Source organism: Tursiops truncatus, chromosome 2 (assembly GCF_011762595.2).
Source record: "Tursiops truncatus isolate mTurTru1 chromosome 2, mTurTru1.mat.Y, whole genome shotgun sequence".
NCBI lineage: Eukaryota > Metazoa > Chordata > Mammalia > Artiodactyla > Delphinidae > Tursiops > Tursiops truncatus.
This window is the reverse complement of record NC_047035.1, coordinates 15,416,372-15,439,940: the sequence shown is the minus strand read 5'-3', so window position 1 is coordinate 15,439,940 and position 23,569 is coordinate 15,416,372. Positions and strand designations below refer to the sequence as shown.

Sequence of the window (23,569 nt, the reverse complement as noted above, 5' to 3'; positions counted from 1 at the left end):
TCAAGTAGATCAGAGAGAACCTGGAAAAGAAGACTTTTTTCTTTGTTACGCTCCTGCCTTAGGTCTGGGAGCTGGGACCCATCCTCCAGGACTCCGGGGCCGGCCGACGCGCTCCGGGGTCCCGGCTCGCGGACACACGCCAGCGCTCGGCCCCGCGCCCGCCCGCCCGCCCCCCGCCGCCCGCCGGCCCGGGCCCCGCGCCCTCACCTGCTCCCGCTCCCGCATCCTCGGGGCCGCGCGCCCAGTTCAGCGGCCCGCCTCCCAGGGCCCCGCCGCGCGGCCGCCGCAGCCGCGCCCGCACGCCAGCCCGCGCCGCGGCGCGCTCATGGGGCTCGCACGCCTCACTTCCTGTCTCCCCGAACTCGGCCCGCAGAGCATTCCCCCGCGCAGGGTCCCGCGGCAGCCGCGGCGAGGGGAGAGGCCCGGAGAAGGGACACGCCGGCCGGCAGCGCCGCACAAAGAAACCGGCCGGGGGCCGGGGCAGCAGGAAGGCGGGCGGACGGGCACAGGACGCGCGGCCGGAGCAGCGGAGCGGCCGGGGCCGGGCGTCCCTCCCCCTGGGCCGGGCGGGCGGATCCGGGGAGGTGTTGGCTGCCCGTGACCTCAGAGAGTTGGAATGCGGGCGGGGGAGGCGCGGACAGCTGCGCCCGGCCGCAGGGGAGGGGGCGCGCCGCGGCTTTTTTTAATCCTATGACCACTTATTTTAAGAGTTTCCAAATAAAGCAACGCTTTTAATAAAAATGAGAGGAGGGGGATATTATTTCGGTGCCATGTAAAGGGTTTTATTCCCGTGTTGTTCTTAGGTGTTCTGTAAAATTCTATTATTGCTGGAGTTGTTCGTTTACTCTTATACATTTCTGAAAACAGTTCAAACATTCAATTTCTTCCTCCCATGCTTACGTCTAAGGATATAGCCCATAAAAAAAGGAAAAACACTGATTGGTAGTACAGGGTGCCAAAGTCCCCTTCCCCTGAAAAAGGTTATGCCTCAAATAACCTGTAGGTCTTCAAAAGAGCTGTGTGCTTAATGCAGTACAAAGTAAAGCTCGTAAGGATGGGGAACTCCAGAGTCAAAATTGTCTGGGTTCAAATCTCAGCGCCAACGCTTACTTAGCTGGGTCGCCGTGTGCGAGTTTCTTAACCTTTCTGTGCCTGCTCATCTCCTGTAAAATGATAATAATAATCATCACTATCTGGGCTTCCCTGGTGGCGCAGTGGTTGGGGGTCCGCCTGCCGGTGCAGGGGACGCGGGTTCGTGCCCTGGTCCGGGAGGATCACGCATGGCGCGGAGCGGCTGGGCCCGTGAGCCATGGCCGTTGGGCCTGTGCGTCCAGGGCCTGTGCTCCGCGGCGGGAGAGGCCGCAGCAGTGAGAAGCCCACATACCGAAAATAATAATAATAATAATCACTATCCAGTAACTTGTGTGAAATGTTTCATTCTAAGCCCTATTAGCAATTTTTATTATTACATGGTATTATTACACTGCATTATTATTTTTATTACTGCATGGCAACACTTAAGCCAAGGAATAAAATTGTGTCCCTAACACCATCACAATAGGGTGTTTCGCCTTTCCCTGGCATATGGTTTGAGTGATTGGAGCAGAGAAATTTTTATTATGTAAATTTTATTTAAATGATTTTTTTAAAAAATATGTTTCTGGAAAGCTTTCTTATGTTACATTTCATTTAGATCTCATTTTCTTCAACAGTTAACAGACACTTAGTGAGTACTTACTCATGGTCCCTGCTCACAAAGGACTTCTAGTCTAGTGGGTAATAAACCTACACACCGCACATACGCATGACAAACAAGGCCTAAGTGGAAAGCGCCATCCTGGAAGTAGGAGTGCGATGGAAGAAAAACCCTAGGCAGGACTCAGCTTGGGTAATGGAGCTCAAGGCAAATAGGATTACATGTGTTTCTATATGGAAGAAAATCAATCAATTCTGCTTATAATTGAATTTCAACTGGACACCATGAGGGGGTCAATTCATGTGCGAAGAAAAGAGAAAATGAGTGGCTCTCTGGTTTCCCAATATAGAAAAACTGAAATTACGTGTGAGTCTTCTCCATCTCCAGCCTAACATCAAGGCCTGCCACTTCCTCCTTTGAAACATCTCATGAATGCTTTCTTTCCTCTCTGTTCCTGAATGCCCCCCTCCCCCCGCATTCTAATCCAAACCTTCATCCCTCATCATTTTACATCTGACTTACTGCAACAAGGGCGGTCTCCATGCCTCTGGTTTGTGCTCTCTCTTCTTTCCATGTGAATACCAGGCTTACGTCTCCTTGAGGTTTATCACTCCCAATGGACCCCTAAGGCTAAGCTGTTCTGCCTGACCTTTTAGGGCCTTTCTAAATCGGCCTCAGCCTCTTATGACCATCCTTATTCCCCTCTTCTCCCCTACTGCCCCCATCAAACCGTTTCTCCTGGCCCAGAGCACCTCCGCCCCCCCCCCTTCCCTTTGTCTAAGCCTTCTGTTGCTCTCCAAGCCTCAATTCAAGGCTCTGCTTCCAGCACAACTTGCTAGCCACCCCATTCCACAGTGATCCCCACACTTGGCAAGAACGTTAAAAACTGTTTCATGTAGGCTTCTTTTATATCTCCTAGAATTCCTAGGACACTACTGGGCAGAGGGTAGGCACTAAATAAAAACTTGTTAATTGAATCGGGAAGAAAATAAAAGAATTTTAAAAATAGAAAATGATTGTAAAACCCAAGTGATGTTATACACTGAGCTGAACTTCCTCCCTCACGGTCCACAAGTGCCACTTGCTGACCAAGTCCTTAAGCTCTATTTTCCTGCAACCATGTTAATTTGACAGTAACAGCCCCATGACAAGCCACTTGAACAAAGGCTTCAAAGTGTTCGGCATGAAATTATTATTGGCTTCTGTTTGTATGGAAGGAAGTGAGATAATTTATATGGTTCAACCCCAAAAGATACAAAACGGTGCAAGGAAAAGTCTCCTTCTTACTTTCCTGCACTCCTCCTGGGGGTAACTGGTGTTACCATAATACTATGTACCCGTCTACAGAGAGTGTGTAGATGAATAAGCAATTACATATCTGTCTGTATTTTTACCTCCTCTTGCTACCCAGAAGTGATACACATTCTTCTTCCTGTGAAGGTAATTCTCTTTAAAACAAAGTAAAAATTTAAAAATTTCTACAGTGAAAAGATGTTCAATAAAGGGAAAGAAATTGTGGTTTTGGTGGTACACTGACTGATACTTCCTTAGGGGTTAAGAAATTAATCTGCTTTGATACTTGGTGAGTACCCACTATCTCTCACTATATAAATTACCATGATGATGCTGGCAATATATTTGTTCAATGGACAAGAAAATGAAGAAAAGTATGTCAGCTTCCATAGCAAAAGCAATTGCTGTGACTGGAATTCCCAACACTTAAGGGCTTTTGATCCAAGGGTAGACATGCCATGAGATATTCACTAATGAAAAAACTTGTCTATTCAAACCTCATCTCTTGGAAGCCAAATGCTGCAAAGAGAAAGATAAATAAGATGTATGGCCCTGTTCTCAAAGACTCACCATGTGAGGAACAGGTGAATATATAATTCTAGTAGGCAAATACACTTAATGGGTAGATATTCTAAGTGGAGTGATATTCAGTTTATCACTATGATCAGCTTCTGGCTGTGTCTGGAAGGACAAATAAAAAGTTCATTAGGCATTCAAAGAAAAAAAGAGAAAAGCATTCCAGGCTGAAGGACACCCCCAAACACCTCTCTTCTGCCCTCCTCTCCCCCGACACTTGCAAATGATGTGCAGCACCCAGTTGGAATGTTGCCCTGAGAGGAGGCTGGAGATGCTAGGGGGCCAGTGTTAGAAGACAACTGACTCCATGCAATTGGGGTTAGTACTCGACCTCTTTGACTTCAAAACCAATGCTCTTTTTAGTAATCTTCTCTCTTTGAAAAACAGCCCAGAGCCCTCAACTGGGATTCATTGAAATCTAGTCCTCATTGTCTCCTAGAGCAAAATATGTCATTCCTCCTGAACTGGAGAGAACTTCCACGCCGGAAAATAATTCTCATTGTCCTGCTTAGTCTTTTTCAAGTTGAATACCACTAGTCCCTTTAATGGTTTCTTTCAGGCATCATTATGATCATCTTCCTCTGGATGCAATGTGGTTTATGAAGATGCATCTTACAGGGAAGCACCTGTAACAATGTCAGACCACTGAACACCATCGGTTTAGTGGGGTCATCCCCTCTGTGATCCAGACACACTCCTGAGATCTAAATATGCAAGTTCTTAAGCAGCCTGCGAGTCTCCTTCTGCAGTTTTAAATGGATTGTCTTGAAAGTTGCCTCTTTCTTGAATACATTTTAAAAAAAAAGTTTTACCTATTCTGAATACATTTTAATGAAAACATTCTCTATTTTTCATAAAATGTTCTTTCACTATTATCTAAATATTGACTAAGGATTTTGTATGCAGTAATGGCAAAACATGTGTTTGCATTCTTAGTTCTGAAATGGTGGGTAAAGAGATAGAAATAAGGTGCCTGTCTTTTGGATTGTGAATGTTGTTAATGCAGGAACTCAGTCTCACTCATCTTTGTGCTCTGGCTCGTAGCAGAGCATCTGACTCAGGGTAGGCATTTAATTTTTAATCAACAACCACAGTACTGCAATGAGCCAAGCACAGTTTAAAATACTTCCCAACTATGAACTTACCTCATCCTCATAATAACTCTATGAAGGAGAAACTGCTATCATACTTATGTCACAGATGAGGAAACTAAGGTAGAGGGGATAAGCAACTTGCCTAAGGTCTCAGAGAGGGTAGCAGAGCTGGGATTCAAACCCAGACAGTCTGGCTCCAGGGTCCCTGTTCTCAGTCACTCTGCTCTGCTGCCTCTCATCAATGTTGAATGAGTGCATGATCATTGGATTTATCCGTGAGGAATGCTTTTGTAATGTAGGTCATTAATTAATTTTATCCTTCAAATATTTAATAAGTGCTTACTATGTGTCTAGCGTCCCAAAAGAAATTCTGGAGAAATACAGACCTACAAGGAGTTTATAATTTTGTTAGAACAAACGCACATGTGCCCACACACATACACGCAAATGAGATGAACATTACAGAAAGGATAGTGTCATACTAGTAGCTCCCACATAGACGTTATAGTAATTCCGAAGAAAAAAAGGATCCTATGAGATGAAGGACCGTGTGGCCGACAGACCCTAGGTGGCCTCAAGATTTCTGCCGCTGCTGTTTACACCCTTTGTAATCCCCTCCCCTTGAGTGCAGGCAGCACCTGTGATTTGCTTGCAGCTAATGAATATGCATGGTTGAAGGATTTTGCAATCTAATTTTGTAATTAAGACCCTAAATCAGTTGATTTGGGGGTCAGGCCCTGGGAGGCCCTGGCTTAATCAAATGAAAGCCTTTAAAAGAAGGACTGGGCTGGGATCCTCTCTTCCCGGGCTTGATGTAGTGAGCAGCCATGTTGGTGAAGCCCTCGGCAAGGAAGTGTGGGCAACATCTCTGACCTGAGGGTGGCCTCCAGACAACAGCCGGGAGAAAGCTGAGGCCCTCACTCATAAAGCTGCAAGGAGATTAATTCCGCTTACAACCTAAATGAGCTTGAAGGTGGCTTCTTCCTCGGTGAAGCCTCCAGACTAGAACACAGCCTTCCTGACACCTCAACTGCAGCTTTATGAGACCCTGAGCGGAGAATCCAGCTAAGCTGTGTTAAGATTCCAGACCCATGGAAACCACAAGATGGTAAATGTGTGCGGTAATTTGTTATGCAGCAATTAATAACTAATGATACCACTTCAGGAATTAGCAGATATGGGGAGAGGGGAGTCCTCCCTCTACGCTTACTTTGATTCTAAGGTTTTATCGCGGCTCTCCTCCCGGCCAGTAGAGGTCGCCAGAGTGCCGGCTCCCCGGGCCCGAGTGCGCGCAGGCGCAGGCTTAGGCGCAGGCGCGCTCGACTTGGCTCGAGCCGGTGGGGGCGGGTCACGCAGAGCGCGCGGCCGGGAGCGGCGGTGGTGGAGGCGGTGAGGCTGCGGGCTGGCAGCTGGACTCCGGCTCCCAGTAAGCGGAACCCTTCGCGGTGCTGAGCCCACCGCCGGCCCCGGAGCCATGGAGATCGGCACCGAGATCAGCCGCAAGATCCGGGTGAGGCCCGCGTCGGGCGGGGGCGGGAAGCCGGGCCTCGGCGGGCGGGCGGGCGCGCGGTTGTCAGGAGTAACGGGGGGTGTGGGGCCCGGCCTGGACGCCGCGGCCTGCTCGTCGCCGACGCTTTTGACTGGCCGCGGGGTCGGCGAGCAGCGCCTCCTCGGCCAGGCCGCCTCGGGCCTGGGCGCAGCCGCGGCCTCAGAGAGCGGGCTCGCGGCTGAAGAAGGAGCCGCCGGGAATCTGAGGGAGGCGTTGGGGTCCCGGCGAGAGCCGCGCGGGGAGCTGGAGGGGGCGCCGCGGGGGGCGCCGCGGAGGAGGGGTTCCGGGGTGGGACTGGGGGGGCCCGAGGCGTCTCCCCACCCCCACTCGGGCGCCCGGGGGGCAGGAGGTGTGCGCGCTCGCGAAGTTGCCTCTGCGCTGCAGTCGGTCTGTTTTCCCAGGGCCGCCTTTCTCACGCGCACGATGGTTTTTTTCTTCCCTCAGAGTGCCATTAAGGGGAAATTGCAAGAACTAGGAGCTTACGTTGGTAAGTCTTCTGTTGTTAGCCTAATAGACTTTAGAATTTGCAGCGAATTTAATTTTAGGAATGCATTTTTCCTATCATGCCTTTGACTTTGGAGAGACGCCCTTTTACCTTCGAATCTGATACTCCCTGGTTACTTCTTTTCCGTACTATCTTTCCATTGAAAGCTTTATATGCAACATTGTTTTTTTTTCCCAGATCCCCTTCTAATAGGGTGTTTTGAAATCGTTTAGCTTCCTCTGTTGAGGCTCTGTCATATTTTCCTTAATATTTGTCTGATTTCTGTTGTTTTTCCTATTTTCTTTCCTTTCCTCTTGAACTTCATTTTTCAGAATTATTATTTTGCATGTGAATGATGCTGTCTGGCATTTACCTCTCTCGTGGTTCAGTGAGTTTTATTTTCAGATCTCTTTATTTTTCCTGCCCCTTTTTTTCTTACCTCCCGATGGTAATGTGTCTTTTTTCTTTTTATTTTTTTATAAATTATAACTTGAGTGTTTACTCTGGGCCAGGCACTGTGCTTAATTATTGTCGTATATGCATTAGGTCACGATAATCCCCAGGAGAACACTGGAAGGTAAGTGGTAATATCCCCAGTTGTACAAGCAGGGAAACAGGCTTTGGGTGCTTGGCTTGAGCAAGGTTTTATGGATTGAGACCTGCGTCTGTTTGGCTCCAAAGCTGGTGCCTCCTGTAAAAATAATAGCTACCACTTATGATAGTGGTTCTCCAGGTGTGGGAGACCCCAAGGGTCTCTGAAGTCAAAACTATTTTCATATTAATACTGACAGGGTATTTGCCATTTTCACCGTGCTGACATTTGGACTGTGCAAAAGTGGTGAGTAAAACTGCTGGTACCTTAGCCCGAATCAGTATCTCACACCAAACTTTACAAGAAATTATCGTATTCTTCACCACCCTTCCACTTGCAATTACAAAGAAAAAAAAAAAAAAGAGGCCAGTTTCATTTATGAATGTAAGTGATGAAGTAAAATATTTTTTTAAACCCTGGCCCTGACTACATCTTTTTAATATGTGGTGTTAGGAAATAGGAAGTACTCATAGTACTTCTGCCATACTGAAGCATGATGGGTTGTCTTAAGGCAAAGAATTTGTGTGATTGAGTTGAGAACTGACCTAGCCACCTTTTTCATGGAATTTTTTTTTCTTTTGTTTTTTTTGGAACTATTTTTTAAAGTTTAGTTGATTTACAATATTGTGTTAAGTTTTAAGTGTACAGCAAAGTGATTCAGTTTTACATATATATGTACTTTTTTCAGATTGTTTTCCGTTATAAGCTATTAAAAAATATTGAATACAGTTCCTTTTGCTATACAGTAAGTCCTTGTTGCATATCTGTTTTATTATGGTAATTTATCTGTTAATCACATACTCCTAATTTATCCATCCCCCTCCCCCCTTTTACCCTTTGGAACATCATTTTTAACTTCTAAGAAAGACTAACGGGCTAGTTACATAATTTGGATTTTCGGCAGACATTTTCCTGAAAGTGAGCAAAGGTAAAGAACTAGTAAAGTTTGTTGCCAATGACAAAGTTGAGCTTTCAAATGAAAATCAGAATTTTGGAAAATTTGTCTTCCTCCATAAATTTGACAGCGTGGTGATATTAGCAAATGGTTCTTCTATACTGTATAATGAAATGTATCCGTATGCCAGTGGTTTGTTTAGCTCAGTGAACCAGTAATTTTTCAAATGACCAATGCATGAATATTTTTAAACTGTACAGGGATAAGAAAGATCCATTAAAAGTGCAGGATGGATCAATGGATTTTCATGTAACAGAGTACAAAAAGGTCATTGATACAGTTTTTAGATTCAGTATTGTTGCTTACCTTCAAGAAACTACCACTCGTTGAGTTTTGGTGTAGTATCACAGGAGAATATCCACATTATCTGAAAAGGGTACTAAAATACCCCTTTTCCCGTTGCATACCTGTGTGAGACCAGATTTTCTTCACATTCTTTTTTTAGAACAACATAAAACAGGTTTATTGTTTATGGCATAGGTGTATTATTTTAAACGAATTAAGAAATCTAAAAATTCTGAGTTGCAGTTTCTAGTATGGTAAATATCAGTAGCTATACGCACATGAATAAAAGCTGTTTGGGATCATCAGTAATTTTCAGTAGTGTAAAGGGGGGCCTGAGACCAGATGGTAGTTTGCCACATACTAATTATTTGTTGTCAGGATTGTTGTAAGACTAACAGATAAGAAAATTGAGGCTCACAGGTTAAAGATGAAGCTGAACCAGGATTGTTTATTCTTTTATTCATTCAACATTTAATGGATGCCAGCTTTGTGCCAAGAACTTGTTTTGGGTCAAAAAGAAATCCACAGAAAACCTACAGTGAGAACTTTAGTAATTCTAGCACATGAAAACATAAACACATATTACTTGGGTCTAAATTCAATCTGATGATTCCTATCATTTATCAGAAACCTCAAACCAAGAATTTTGAGCCTATTAATATTAAAAACCTGGTTACAAGCTTGACGAAGTCCAATGGGAAGTGTAATTGTAGTAAAGATATCATGTATTTTATAGTTTTCAAAATATTTTCATAGAGTTCTATTTGTACCTGAACACAATGCTGGAGTGGGGATGGCAGGTAATTTACTTTTTTACAAATAAAGAAATGGAGTCTTGGGAGGGCTAAATACAGCTGGTCAGCAGCAGATTTAAGACCCAAGAATTCAGGTCTTCTGGGTCGTTGATGTTTCTATTATGGTTGCTTCATAATAGAAACTTGGTGAGTGAACAGAAGGATAGGAGTCACTCCCGTATGCTCCTCTTGAACTCATCTGTCCCAGCTGTTAACATATTAGCACAGCTTCTCAACTTGTTTGCCTCTACTTCTTGACTGGAAGTTTCTTGAGGGCAGAGACTTCATATTGGTTGTGTCTCAGTGGCCTAGCAGAGCACCAGATATTTTCATAAATGTTGATTAAGTGGGTAAACAGGGATCACCATTAGACTATTTGAAATATACATTATTTGTTTACAGTTAGCTACCTAATTATTTGAATGTATAGGCATCATTGTCCTTCTGAAAAGGGTGACTTTCTAATCCCTTTCTTTGTGCTGAAGTACTGGAAACCTTTTTATGGAAACAATTCTTTAGTAAATATTTGAATATCTATTTTCAAGGCATTGAGTGGGATATAAAGATGAGCAGCTGTTTGTTAAGAGTTGATACGGTTTCATTTGTGTTTGTTTAAAATGGAGTACTTTAGTGAGATGGCAGTTATAATTCAGAGCAGTCTTAAATTCACATTTTAGGAAGTATGAACTTGCAGGAACCGTCAACGTTTTACTGTTTTTCAGTACATAGATTTCAGATGAACTTGAGAATGCTATTAGAATTCTGTAGGAATGTATCATGAACACTTTATTTTATTTATTTTTTGGCCGTGCCACAAGGCTTGCGGGATCTTAGTTCCCAACCAGGGATTGAAGCACCGAGTCCTAACCACTGGACTGCCAAGGAAGTCCCAGAAACACGTTAGTTTTCATTAGATTCTTATTTCTCATTTTGTGTCTACTGAGAGAACGATGTTAGAATTTCTAACAGCCTTGTTGAAATGTAATTGTTATAAACTCCACCTATTTACAGTTTGCTATGTCTTGATATGTATACACCATAATCAAGCTAATGAACATATCCATCACTTCCAAAAGTTTCCTTTTGGGTTTTCCTGGGGCTCTTTTGTATCCTTCCCTACCGTCTGTCCTTGTCCCCACCCTGTACCAGAGCAACTGCTGACCTCATTTACATAAAATTTTATAAAATGCAAACTAATATATAGTGTCAGAAAGCACAGCCTATTTGTTTTCATTACTGACATTATGAGGGAGAAAAACTGTCAAGACTGCCAAAGCACCCCAACTTTGTTTTCCTTTCCTGGGTTACCAATGGCAGCCCATGGTAGGGACACTTTGTGTAAATAAGCTGTGAGGCTTATTTACTAAAGTTGCCAGAAAGCAGTGGAGCCTTTTGATACTTTACAAAGAAAATAACAAATGACTGGCTACTTGTTCTTTTATCTCCTCACATTGAATTGCATGCTTCTAGCAAGTATTCTGATTTCTCTGTTTCCATTTGTAGATAGGGCTTTAGTGTATTTGTGCTTTTCTTGAACTGGATTTTTGATATTTCTTCTTGAAACAAATGTCTGATAGTAGTTCTGAAATGAACCTTTCTGCCTACATAGAAATGTTGTGAATATTTAAGGTATTAAAGAATCTAAAGGAATTTTTTTTGGTAGGGATCAAAGTTCCTGATAAATAGCTTTTGCTTTTGCTTTGGGGTTTTTTTGTTTGTTTTTGGTCCTAGACCTCACCCTCATAATTCACTGTTAGGAGGGTATAAGAATGAAACAGTGAGTTGAGTAGAAATCATTTAACTAATCTTAAGATTAAATTTTTTAAATGATGTATAATTTTGGGGTGGTTTTAGTTTATTTGATGTTGCTGCAAGTTTGTTACCCTAATTAAAATCTGCCTTTACCAAGGATAAAGGTGTTCCTTGAGAAATGAGTGTCATTTTGAAACAGACACGCACAAAACTGAACAAAACTCAGTATTATTCTTGAGAGATGTCCAGTATGCTTTCTGGAAGCTTTTCTGAAGTTAATGAGCATTATTAAAAAAGATTAAAGGAAATGAATGCACTCTCAAGTTTGATACCGTAATTCAGCATATCTAGTTATGTAAATATTTATTAGTTATTCCTAGTTCCTGTTCTTCTAGTAATTGAAATACTTATGGAATAAAGAGAAAGAAAGCTATACTTTTTGTCCAGCATAATTCCACTAGAGCTGACATTCTTAGAACTACATCTATATTTTCAAGCACATCAGCTTCAAGTAAAAGAAAATATTAAGGAAAGCATAAAAAGTTTTTATATACTTTTCCTTTTAAATAGATGAAGAACTTCCTGATTACATTATGGTGATGGTGGCCAACAAGAAAAGTCAGGACCAAATGACAGAGGACCTGTCCCTGTTTCTAGGGAACAACACAATTCGATTCACCGTATGGTATGTTTCTGAATATTTACCCCTCAGACCAAAGTTTGGCTCAAGTCAAGAGTAGGTGTTCTGTCTGAAAAGAGGTTCTTGAGAGGAGAGTCAGATTCAGTGTTGTGAGGCAGGTTGTGAGTGTTGAGAGCACAGCCTCTGGAGCCAGACTGCCAAGGTTGAATCCTGGATCTGCCTCTTTCCTTGGTTTCTCCATCTGCAAAATGGGTATCGTAAATCACCTTTATAGGGTGGTTGTGAAAATTAAATAGCTAATACATGTAATGTGCTCACAGCTGTGCCTGGCCCATAACAAGTCCTTAGTATGTGTTGACTGTAGTTAATACGTTTCTTTTGTAAACTTCAGCATGTTATCATTCCTTTCCCTCCACCAAAACCAGTTATAGATGTTTTTTGGACTGGGTTGACTTCCTGAATTGCTTTCTTCAGTCAGCTAACTTAGGAGGCAAGGTTTTTTGACAAAATTTCAAATCAATTTTTTAGTTTGGAGCTTTTTTTTTTTTTTTTTTGCGGTACGCGGGCCTCTCACTGTTGTGGCCTCTCCCGTCGCGGAACACAGTCTCCGGACGCGCAGGCTCAGCGGCCATGGCTCACGGGCCCAGCCACTCCGCGGCACGTGGGATCTTCCCGGACCGGGGCACGAACCCGTGTCCCCTGCATCAGCAGGCGGACTCTCAACCACTGCGCCACCAGGGAAGCCCAGTTTGGAGCTTTTTGAAGTCTGGAATTTTGAAATAGGCAACTTTGTGTTCAAATATAAATCAGTATTTTAATTTCCAGTGTCCTTTTTCAAACCACATATTCCTTTGGTTGAGAATACTGACTAAAAGCATGAGATTTAATTTATGAAGGCAGGCCAGGTTCTGGTACCAGATTTGAGGTAGAGTGAGAGCTGGGGGAGGGTAACGATGTGGCTGAGAACAGAGCAGGAAGGATCATATAAAGGTCCTCACTGGGAACCACCAGTTGCAGCACAAGTTGATAGATGGAGCAAAAGTTGCATGAGCAGTGGCCTGCTTAATTTGAATGGCAAGAGACTGGGAGACCAGATAGGCAATAAGGAGGAATATGAAACTGGTTAACTTGCCTTTAAACCAAAGTTTGTCTTAAAGGCATTTTGGCCCCAATGGGAAACTGTATCCTTTATAACTCCGGTGAAGCTTTCTTGAAATTCCACACAGAATTCTCTGGGTTTATATTACACATTTTTGAAGAACATTGAGTGCAGTGGTTGTTCCTTAAATGTTTTGGTACATACACTCCTACAGTGTGGGTGACCTAACCCACTTATTATGGTTTGTCCCCAGAGTTTACCAAAAGAAGAGAGATCATGGTGCTTTTGACTGGGGAAATTACCATTATCAAGAGTACTGCTTTTTTTTTTTTTTTTAAATGCTTCAGCGGTCCAGGTACTTGTTTTGTTTCATGTACGTTTTTTATGACTAGACTTTTGGTTCAACATTTGGATCACTTTGAGTCCTAGTAACGTAATATGGGACATTGACCTAGTAGATCCTTTCTCAGATAACTTGAGGGAGTGCTTTAGACAAATTTCTTACATAAGCAGACTGCCAACTGAATTTGAATTTAAAATCACATTAATTCAACTCTTTCATCTTGCCATAAATTTTATTCTTCACCATGTACTGATAAAAGTGATGGTGTCTCTGTTTTGACACTTTGCTTTCTTAAGTGTTCATTTACACCTGCCACAAACAGACTATTCTGATTCTTTGGAGCCCTGCAATAACTGTATCCTAGGGGATAGTGGCATGTGACTGGGTTCTGGGTGAAACATTATTATAATGAGATATTTCCGGTGTTTTTAGGATGCCTGGCCTCCTGGAAGGATTGTAAGACAGTTTTGCCTTGTACATAACTACTAAAATAGGTTATATTATAATTAAGGTTGTGGCTTGTTTACAGCATTAGTTTTGAAAACAGTAGTTATAATGAAGTGATATAGTATATTTTGAGATTATTTTTAAAGTTTTTTCACCTCTCAGGATAAAGTTCTTCCAGGAACCATCTAAGTAGATAAAAAATAAATTTAAACTGTGCTTAAAACAATTTTAATAATGTTACTTTACATTTATGGTATTTTATCTCCTTTTATCTACCTTGAATCTTTAGTTCTTTTGAAACAGAATGATATTCTTTGTGGATCAGCGCTGTGTGGTCAGATGATAATCATTGCCCTTATTTTTGCAGAGGCTAGGTGTTGAAAATAGTGATGAAAAAATAAGATTTTTGATTATTCTACAATATTCATGTACAGCCTTTTTAAAAAAAATGTAAAACTTAATTTTAATACTATTTATCCATTAAATTCCATTCAGTACCATCTGTCAGTGTTTATCTGAAGACTAGATCTAAAATGTCATCAAATTTAGAGTGACAGTTGAAATCCAATGTTTCTTGATTAACAGAAGCTTTAACTTTTTTGGTTTTTTTCTTTTAGGCTTCATGGTGTATTAGATAAACTTCGTTCTGTAACAACTGGTAAGGTTCATAAAGATGATGTGTGAGTGTTTTTGGAATTTGCTATAGCATATGATCGTTTTTCTGAAGTCACTTATACTGCTTTGGGGAAAAAAACCATAAATTTGAAAATGGTAGTTCATTTGAAGTTTTTGAGGAAGCCCACATTTTTATGAATTTAAAAGCAATAAACTTAATATAATTCGAAGGTGATTTGAACAAGGGAAGGGAAAGTATGCAATTTATTCTAAGGAAATAATTATGGATGTGTGCAATGATTTAGCTTCAAGGATATTTCAGTGTTTTATAATTGAAAATTAAAAGTCCAGTAATAATAAATTAGATATATTATTATATCACTATGTATGGAATAATATTCACCCATTAAAAATGTTGTGGAAGAACACATTTATTGCTTTAAAATTGGTGGTGAAGAAGGGGAAGGTTCAAAGTAATAAAAATAGCTTCAAGGGACTGTGTGTTTTTCTTTCTAGACCCCTCTAGTCTAAAGTCTTCCGATACCAACATCTTTGATAGTAATGTACCTTCAAACAAGAGCAGTTTCAGTCGAGGAGATGAGAGAAGGCATGAAGCTGCAGTGCCACCTCTTGCAGTTTCTAGCACTAGACCTGAAAAAAGAGAATCTAGGGTTTCTACAAGTTCACAGGAGCAGAAGGCTACTAATGTCAGGTAAGAGTCTTGTGTAGACCTGTGGGCAGGTGGGTGTGTGTATGTGACATTTACATTAGTTAATATGTCTTTAAATTGCTGTTTTCAGAAATTTTTGGAAATGAGGTGGTCATGAGCAGTTTTTTTGAATAAAATAATGAAGGATAAGTCCAAAGTATGATTACCTTTTATATAAAATGTAGTAAGTCAAAGTTTAAAAAAAAGAATGCAATTTCAAAGTAGTTTTTAATGGACTACGTAAAGGGATTATCCATACTTTTTCATTAAGATGTATCTAAATATCCTTTGAAGAGTTGAAGATACTGCTCTAAATTGGTAACACACCCTTTTTGGTTTTGTTTTCCTTTTTAACAGACAGACTTATGATGATGGAGCTGCAACCCGACTAATGTCAACAGTGAAACCTTTGAGGGAGCCAGCACCCTCTGAAGATGTGATTGATATTAAGCCAGAACCAGATGATCTCATTGATGAAGATCTCAATTTTGTGCAGGAGAATCCCTTATCTCAGAAAAAACCTACAGTGACACTTACGTATGGTTCTTCTCGCCCTTCTATTGAAATTTATCGACCACCTGCAAGTCGAAATGCAGACAGTGGTGCTCATTTAAACAGGTTGCAGTTTCAACAGCAGCAAAACAGTATTCATGCTGCCAAGCAACTCGATATTCAGACTAGCCGGATATATGAAACAGGACGTTTGTGTGAACCAGAAGTGCTTAACAGCTTAGAAGAGACTTATAGTCCCTTCTTCAGAAACAGCTCAGAAAAGATGAGCATTGAGGTTTGTATATACTTTTAAATTCTGACTCATTAGGCTGAAAATTGTCAGTTCTTAATGCTAAATTGTACATGGAATAACTAAACACATACTGCAAGTTTGTTTTAAACTGATTTCTGTGCTGCTCAACATAATACATCAGTCAGATTTTCCTCTCCACAACTGGCTACAGATACTTTACATCTTGTTTACTTTCCTGGATGCTAACAGTTGAGATAGCTTTAACCTTACCTTATCATTTTGCGAGGATTTTAGGTCAGTATTAGATCCTTCACAGCAACTGCCAGTAAACAATTGAGTAACTCCATTTTATTGGTTTCCTCAACAGTGCTATATGTTGCTGTTTATAAATGAATTAAAGCACTGGTTTTTGTTTTAGCTAAAGGTTGGCTATTGGAGATATTACTTGTATTTTTATAAGAAACCAGGGAAATAGCCCATGAATTCTTAATGTGCTTGGCGTTTTCTTGAAAAGAAGCAAGTATTCTGTAGTAGAATTTTATTTTCTGAGACTAGGTAAGTGGAAATTTATCTGATTGCAGGAAGAAAACTTTCGGAAGAGAAAGTTGCCTGTGGTAAGTTCAGTTGTTAAAGTAAAAAAATTCAATCATGATGGAGAAGAGGAGGAGGAAGATGATGATTGTGGGTCCCGTACAGGAAGCATCTCCAGCAGTGTGTCAGTGCCAGCGAAACCTGAACGGAGGTACCCGAACATGTCTACATTAATTTTCCATCGCCTGGTGGAGTCTTCTGGGTTCCTTGAAGAGGGTATCATGAAAATATAAATTTAATACCATGTAAGACTTTTCCATTGGTTTTTGAGCAACACTTCTATTAATGAAAGAGAAGTTGCCTAAAATTGGAGAAGATTGCAAAGAATATTAAAAACTGTAATATGGGTGGGAGGAAGGTTGATCCAAATTCATTATTTTAAAAAGTTATAAGGTTATAAGGTTCTCATCCAGTTGGCATTTCCTAAAAACTACAGCTAGTCTGTTCCAAACCTAAGAGAAGGCTGTAGTAAAGGTATAATGGATGGCTAGCATGTAAAGAACTCAAATCTAAAATTTAATCAGTATACCTTTCTTAACTTTTTTAGACCTTCACTTCCACCTTCCAAACAAGCTAACAAGAATCTAATTTTGAAGGCTATATCTGAAGCTCAAGAATCCGTAACAAAAACAACTAACTACTCTGCAGGTAATTTAAATGTATTATGTTGACATTAAGTAAGAGATTTCTGTAAGTCTTGAGTAAGCTATAGATGATTGCTCCTCAAGTTGTGATAAAATACAGATGCCTGCCAGATGTCAGGACCAAGGTGAGGTTCAGAGAATGATTAAAAGGAGATTTGACCAGTTTGAGAAGCTTTCCCGACTGTCAGTGGAACTTAGTTCTCTGAGCAACTCTAATGCCTTTTACTCCCTCTTTCTAATGTATGTGAAATATATAACGGAAATCTTAAAGGGAGTTTTGATAAATATGAGACTTTTCATATTTATAGCATTAGAGTCAACATTAGATATGAACTTATGTTATTTAAAAGGGAGCAAAATTTGAAAATATTAAGAGCCTGAAATTAGAAAAATTTGTCTAGTATATGAACAGGTTGGTTTCTTTCCTCTCAGTAGAACCCATTACTCTGTGCCCCATGTGCTATAGCCAATATGTAAAATTTTCTGTTAATAAGCTGTGATGATTACCCACTCTAAATTTTTAAATTTTATTTTTGCTGTGGATTTGATGACTGTTCTTTTCGCATTGTTCTGCTTTTCTATTCTCCTTTGCATCTTTTTATATGACCGCTTTCTAAAGTGAAATAAACTGTAAGCTAGCAACTTTTGAGCCTGATCGTCACCTGTCCCCTTGCTTCTCCTCATCCCTAATTTAATCCTGAACATAAACAGCTTTTGGCTTATAGGGTAAGGATTATCAGGCAAAGGCCAACACTTGACATAACAGTTCATCTGTTTACATTTTCTTTTTTGGTCTGTCAGCAATATTGAGTGTTTACAATGATGAGAAATTCAGACTTATCACTGTGACCTTAATTTCCTGCTTTTGTCATTGGAGAGTTTTCCAAGTTTTTTGAGAGGTAGCATTGAAATTCTTTCTTCACCTAGGTTATCTAGATTACAGTTTGAAATTGTTATAGAACCATGAGGCAGAACCCAGACTACATTTGGTTAAAAATGAATACATGTGTGCTGCAGTGTATTTATGGCATGTAGTTTAAAATGTATAAATGTTGTTTACATAAGTATGGGTAACTGAGTCATAGAATATTATAAGGAAAAATGAGGTGTCTATGAATTGTTTCTAACTCCTCATATTCTAAACCCAAGGAGGCATTTATATTTAATGTGATATTCACTGTTGAGTTTTGAAATATTACTTCATTTGGATTTCCATCTTTTTTGCTTTTTATATAAAAGTCTCACAGAAACAGACACTTCCAGTTGCCCCCAGAACTCGAACTTCTCAAGAAGAATTGCTAGCAGAAATGGTCCAGGGGCAAAGCAGGGCCCCCAGAATGAGTTCCCCCATTAAAGAAGAGGAAACAAAAGGAGATAATATAGACAAAAGTCAAGGTAATAATTTAAATGATATTTCATTGCCTATTACACTTTTTTCATGAGGCATTAAGTATTTTCCAGTGGGTATTTATGAAATGTTGGTTATACTATGAGAAAAGGGCTTATTAATAGGCCCCCAAATAGAATAAGGGACCATGAGGAAAGTCTGTACCTACACTTTTTAGAATTTAAATCTTATCATTAGGGAAATTTTTAGTGTTCTCAGAAGTGGAGAGAATAGTGCAATGAATTCCCATGAACCCAGTCACCTAGCATTAATAATTGCTAGTCTTTAGAAAGCTTCTACTTAAAGATACATAGATACCTACATTCTTCCTTTTCTTCTTTTTGTTAATCCTACCCCTCTTCTCTTGAACTTGAAATCTTTAAATCTCCCCTCTCTGAGCATCCTGTCTCTGACCTGCCAGAACTGCCTTATTGTCCCAGTGATACTACTTTATCCCCTTGTGCCTGACATACTTCCAGCTGATCTTTCTGCTTCCTTTCTCTCAACCTCCCACCCTCAACTCTTGCACAGACTCTCCTGTCTGAAGTGTGACTCTGATCATGTGACTCTTCTGTGAGAGCATTTATAGCTTCTCTTCCTACTGTGCATTATCTAGGACTGATGTCATCAGCTTGGCCTTTAGGCAGCTTCTGGTCCCTGGGCCTGCCCAGCCCTTCTCCACTGCTCTCCAACCTGTTTCTTCTGTTCCCATCAGGAAAGAGTCTAGTTCTTTTCCTCTTCTACTGAGATCTGATTAAAAAACCCCACCAAAACTGTATGCTCGTCATGACTTAATACTTTTACAGTGCTGGAATACATTTTTTCATTCCTCCTCAGCTGTGTCCTTTAAATTGTTCCAGGTTCATCTCAAATTTACTTGTTTTGTGAAGCCTTAAGGATTCCATCTTATATTTGTCTGTTCTCTCTTTTTTTAAAGAAGTCTTTGACTATGGTGTGCAATTTGCTGTGTCAGCATTATGTGCAGTTCCAATAAATCATGGACCTGAAAATGGGAAAACCCTTAAAGTAGCCAGTAGGTACTAACTGGGCCAATTTGTGAAGAGTAGTTGGAAACTGGGATTTGAGCTTTAGTAAGGATTTCCAGTGAATTGAAGTCTGTCAAACGGTTTTGAATCTGTGATTTCATGATGGCATTTTTAAGTAAACAGTCGGTCCTTTTGGAGGATAATAGATACTAATTCATTGTCTTGGAAACCAGAGAAATAAAATAATTGAGCATTTATGCTGTCTTTCCTTTAAGGATGGTACCACTGGGTATCAAAGTAGTATAGGAGTTAGTACTTGTTTTTGTAAGTGAAGTTTTATTGGAAGTAAACTCTGCCCATTTGTTTATGTATTGTCTGTGGCTACTTTTATACTACAACCACAGAGTTGAATAGTTGCAACAGACCATAAAGCCCACAGAATTTAAAATAGAAAATGTTTGCTACCCCTTGTGATATAGTAGATGAAGGAAGCATCTTTTGAAATTATTCTAGCTAAGAAGTGAAAACAAAATGATAGAATTCTAGTGGTTTTTCCCAACTAACAGTGAATTAATGAATCTAGGCACTGATAATGGCTACTAAAATGGTTTTTAAAGTGAAAATCAGCCATTTTGTGCCTCCCAATGAAAGAATAAAACACTACCTTAGTCTTGCCAGAGGATTTGAACCTGAGTGGTCAAGCCTCTGATGCAGCAGTCAGCTTGCAGGAAGTACAGAGGCCAGAGGAATATGTTAATTGCTGCACCATGAGTGTGCAACAGGCAAAGTACCCTCTCTGGGGCACTGTATAGGTCAAACAGCCTGAGAATTCTAGATTAAAAGACTTAAAAGACAAAAGGGGTAAGATTAATCTATAGTGTCTAGGTTCATACACTTGTGTGATAAAATCACAAACTGTCGATATTACTATAAAAGGCATATGGTGGTTACTTTTGAATAGGACTGATTATATTGGAGTACATGAAGTGGGGCTTGTGGGGTAGCTTACATAATCTGTTTTCTTGATCTGAATGGTGGTTATAAGGGTGTTTTGCCTTATAAGAACTCATTAAACTCTTACTTTTGTGTGGCTTTCTATATCATCGTTTTGTTTTAAAGTAAAAGTTTAAAAAACTGAAAAGGTATCAAGTATCTCTACTGATGAGGACTGTTACTACTCTTACCGGTACCATTTGTTTGCAAGCGTGAAGTGACACACTGCGAAGTCATTAATTAGTGTGCTTACTCACTGTTTTGTAGCTTTGTCTGTGACAGGGTTTTTTTTTTTTAATTTATTTATGTATTTATCTTGGCTGAGTTGGGTCTTTGTTGCTGCGTGCGGGCTTTCTCTAGTTGCGGCGAGCGGGGGCTACTCTTCATTGCGGTGTGCGGGCTTCTCACTGTGGTGGCTTCTCTTGGTGCAGAGCAGAGGCTCTAGGCGCGCGGGCTTCAGTAGTTGTGGCATGCAGGCTCAGTAGTTGTGGCTTGCGGGCTCTAGAGCACAGGCTTAGCAGTTGTGGCACACAGGCTTGGTTGCTCCGCGGCATGTGGGATCTTCCCTGACCAGCGCTCGAGCCTGTGTCCCCTGCATTGGCAGGAGGATTCTTAACCACTGCGCCACCAGGGAAGCCCTGTGACAGGTTTTTAAAAATCTATGCACATGTATTGGCATGAGTTGTTGATAGTGTTCTCTCATCGCTCTGACCTCTGTAGTTTTACTGGGCTAGCCACCTCAAAATATTTTGCTTTTTCTCTTTTTGTCTTGGGTTAATCTGTCACTAGAAGTGTATTTTGTCAGTCTTTTCAAAGGTTTATCATGACAACAATTCTGGCTTTATTGATTCTCTTTTGGTGTGTTGTCTATTTCATTGATTTCTGCTCTTATTTTTAATATACCCATCTATATTTTTCTTACTAATTTATCTTAGCCTGTCCTTTTTATTTTGCAAATGTAAACATTTAAGCTATGAAATTCTCTTGACGTGCCATTTTTGCTGCATGTCACAATTTTTTTTTTTTTTTGTGGTATGCGGGCCTCTCACTGTTGGCCTCTCCCATTGTGGAGCACAGGCTCCGGACGCGCAGGCTCAGCAGCCATGGCCCACGGGCCTAGCCGCTCCGCGGCATGTGGGATCTTCCCAGACTGAGGCACGAACCCGTGTCCCCCTGCATTGGCAGGCAGATTCTCAACCACTGCGCCACCAGGGAAGCCCTCACAAATTTTGATATATACATTTTTCATTATCATTTGAATTATCTTTAATTCCCATTATGATCTTCTTCGACCTGTAAGTTATTTAAAAGTGTTTTTAATTCATAGTATATGGAAGTTTTGGGTTTTGTCTGTTAACCTTTTTAATTATATACTATGGACTTAGTTGTACTGTGGTCCGATAATGTGATCTGTGTAATACATACTCTTATGAAAATAGTTAAGATTTAAGGCAGTCAGTTTTGTACGTCTTTCATGTGCATTTTGGAAGAAAGTGGACTCTAATTGTTGAATTGAGAATTTTGCATTTAGTAGACAAAGCTATCCAGTTAATATTGTTCAGATCTTGACCTTGCTGAGTTTTCGGTCTACTTATCGGTGATTGAGAGGGTTTTGAAATTGCCTGTCAGGATGACAAATTTGTCTTCATTTCTCTGTACTTCTGGTAGATTTTGTTTCAGTTACTTTGTGGCTCTTAAACTAGGTGCACATATACTTAAAATTATCCTGATGAATTGAATCAGGAAGGTACATCTTCCTGATTAATTGAACCTTTGATCTGTATCTATAATCCTTTATGTACTAAATGATGCTTTTATCTTCAACTCAGTTTTGTCTGATATTAATATAGCTATTTAGTTAGTATTTGCTTCATATATACGTGCTTCATGCATTTTTCAGTCTTCTCTGACCTTGTTAGGCATACGTATCTCTTAACTATCATAAAGCTAGATTACTGTTTTAAAATTCAGTCTGAGCTTGCTTTTATATGAGTTTAAACCATTCACATATATGAGAATTATTGATGGAGTTGGACTAGTTTCTGTCACCTTTTTTTGGTTTGTATTTGCCTGCTTTCATTTTTTGATCTTTTTTGTCTTTTTTAAAGATTCATTAATCACTATTGTAATTGTTGTTGGTTGCCCAGCTCTCCTTTATTTTGTACTGTTTTAAACTCTGTTTCTGTTCTTTTATTGGTTACCACTGAAATTTTACCATACAGATTTAATATTCCAGAAGTTAATATTCTGACCCCATCCCCAAACAGTAAATAGATTTTAGAATACCTTAGCTCCAGTTTTACCCCCTCAGACTTTACATTATGTTTCCAGTGTTTCCATTTTGGCCCTTTTTTTAATGGATAAATTGGGCACCATTACTGTTTTACCCAGGCAGTGTTTGTTCACATTTACCTACATATTTATTGTTTTTTTTTTTCTCATATCACTTGAATGTTATTTGGGGATTGTCATTTTCCAGTATTTTAAAGTATTTTGAAGTGTATTCTTTGGAAGTTTCTTTGGAACAGGTCTGTTGGTGGTAAATTTCCCCAAGAGTCTGTTCACCTACAAGAGTGTTCATTTCTCCTTGTTCTTGTGCAGTAGCTAGCTTTACTGCATACACAAATCTAGGTTAACAAGAGTTATTTGCTCTCATCACCTTGTTTATATTATGCCATTGTCTTCTGGCTTCCATGGTTGTTGAGTGGACTTCTGTTATTCTAATTGTCTGTTGTTCCTTTGTAGGTGATCTGTCCTTTTTCTGGCTGCTTGCAGGATCTTCTGTCTGTCTTTGATGTTCTGCAGTTTCACTACAATGTGTCTAGGCATGGATTTCCTTTTATTTTTCCTATTTGGTATATGTTAAATAAAATTTTATATTTAAAGTAAAATACGGTACATTATGAAATATATGCTCACCATAGAAAATTTGGAAAAACAAAACAAATCATTGCAATACCTGCTGATAGATTAGAAAATAATCAAATAGTATAGAACAATTTAGAATAACAAGTAACATTCTTTGCTTCATTATTTTCCACACTGGTTCTCCTGGAGGCCACCACTTTTAAATGCTTCTGTTTATGACTTTCTTTCATTTTCTCCATGTCTGTAATAATATGCTTATACCGCTGTTTCTTAATTCACCAACTATAGATGTTATGTTTTGATTTCTTGCTACAGTATATCAGTATCTAACTCTCACTTTTCCTTGCCTCCAAGCCCATGTAGTAAATTCACTATTTTTAGTTCATCTACGGATTACTTTTATAATTTTAAGTAATACACCTATTTCTTGTC

At 40.1% G+C, this 23,569-nt stretch overlaps 2 protein-coding genes across 38 annotated transcripts in view; one reads left to right on the top strand and one right to left on the bottom strand.

Annotated features, from left to right (window-relative positions):
• The window catches only part of PTPN21 (protein tyrosine phosphatase non-receptor type 21), a 90,338-nt gene extending 89,795 nt beyond the window's left edge, over positions 1–543 (bottom strand). For 10 of the 13 annotated variants that reach the window (XR_012329878.1, XR_012329880.1, XR_012329879.1 and 7 more), the window contains exon 1: positions 208–536. The gene's annotated coding sequence lies outside the window, so the exon portion shown is untranslated. Of the gene's footprint in view, positions 1–20; positions 157–207 lie in introns of those variants that run through there. The other 3 variants (XM_073800156.1, XM_033850751.2, XM_019919559.3) reach the window with 2 other exon arrangements.
• A 5,467-nt stretch (positions 544–6,010) lies between these two features.
• ZC3H14 (zinc finger CCCH-type containing 14) overlaps positions 6,011–23,569 on the top strand; it is a 38,306-nt gene continuing 20,747 nt past the window's right edge. For 8 of the 25 annotated variants that reach the window (XM_073800153.1, XM_073800152.1, XM_073800147.1 and 5 more), the window contains exons 1-10: positions 6,011–6,169; positions 6,653–6,695; positions 10,137–10,217; positions 11,641–11,755; positions 14,217–14,257; positions 14,731–14,926; positions 15,281–15,710; positions 16,250–16,410; positions 16,807–16,907; positions 18,143–18,298. In XM_073800153.1, coding sequence (XP_073656254.1) covers positions 6,134–6,169; positions 6,653–6,695; positions 10,137–10,217; positions 11,641–11,755; positions 14,217–14,257; positions 14,731–14,926; positions 15,281–15,710; positions 16,250–16,410; positions 16,807–16,907; positions 18,143–18,298 — 1,360 coding nt within the window. In that variant the 5' untranslated portion in view covers positions 6,011–6,133. Of the gene's footprint in view, positions 6,170–6,652; positions 6,696–10,136; positions 10,218–11,640; positions 11,756–13,062; positions 13,165–14,216; positions 14,280–14,730; positions 14,927–15,280; positions 15,711–16,249; positions 16,411–16,806; positions 16,908–18,142; positions 18,299–23,569 lie in introns of those variants that run through there. The other 17 variants (XM_019919390.3, XM_019919380.3, XM_019919292.3 and 14 more) reach the window with 9 other exon arrangements.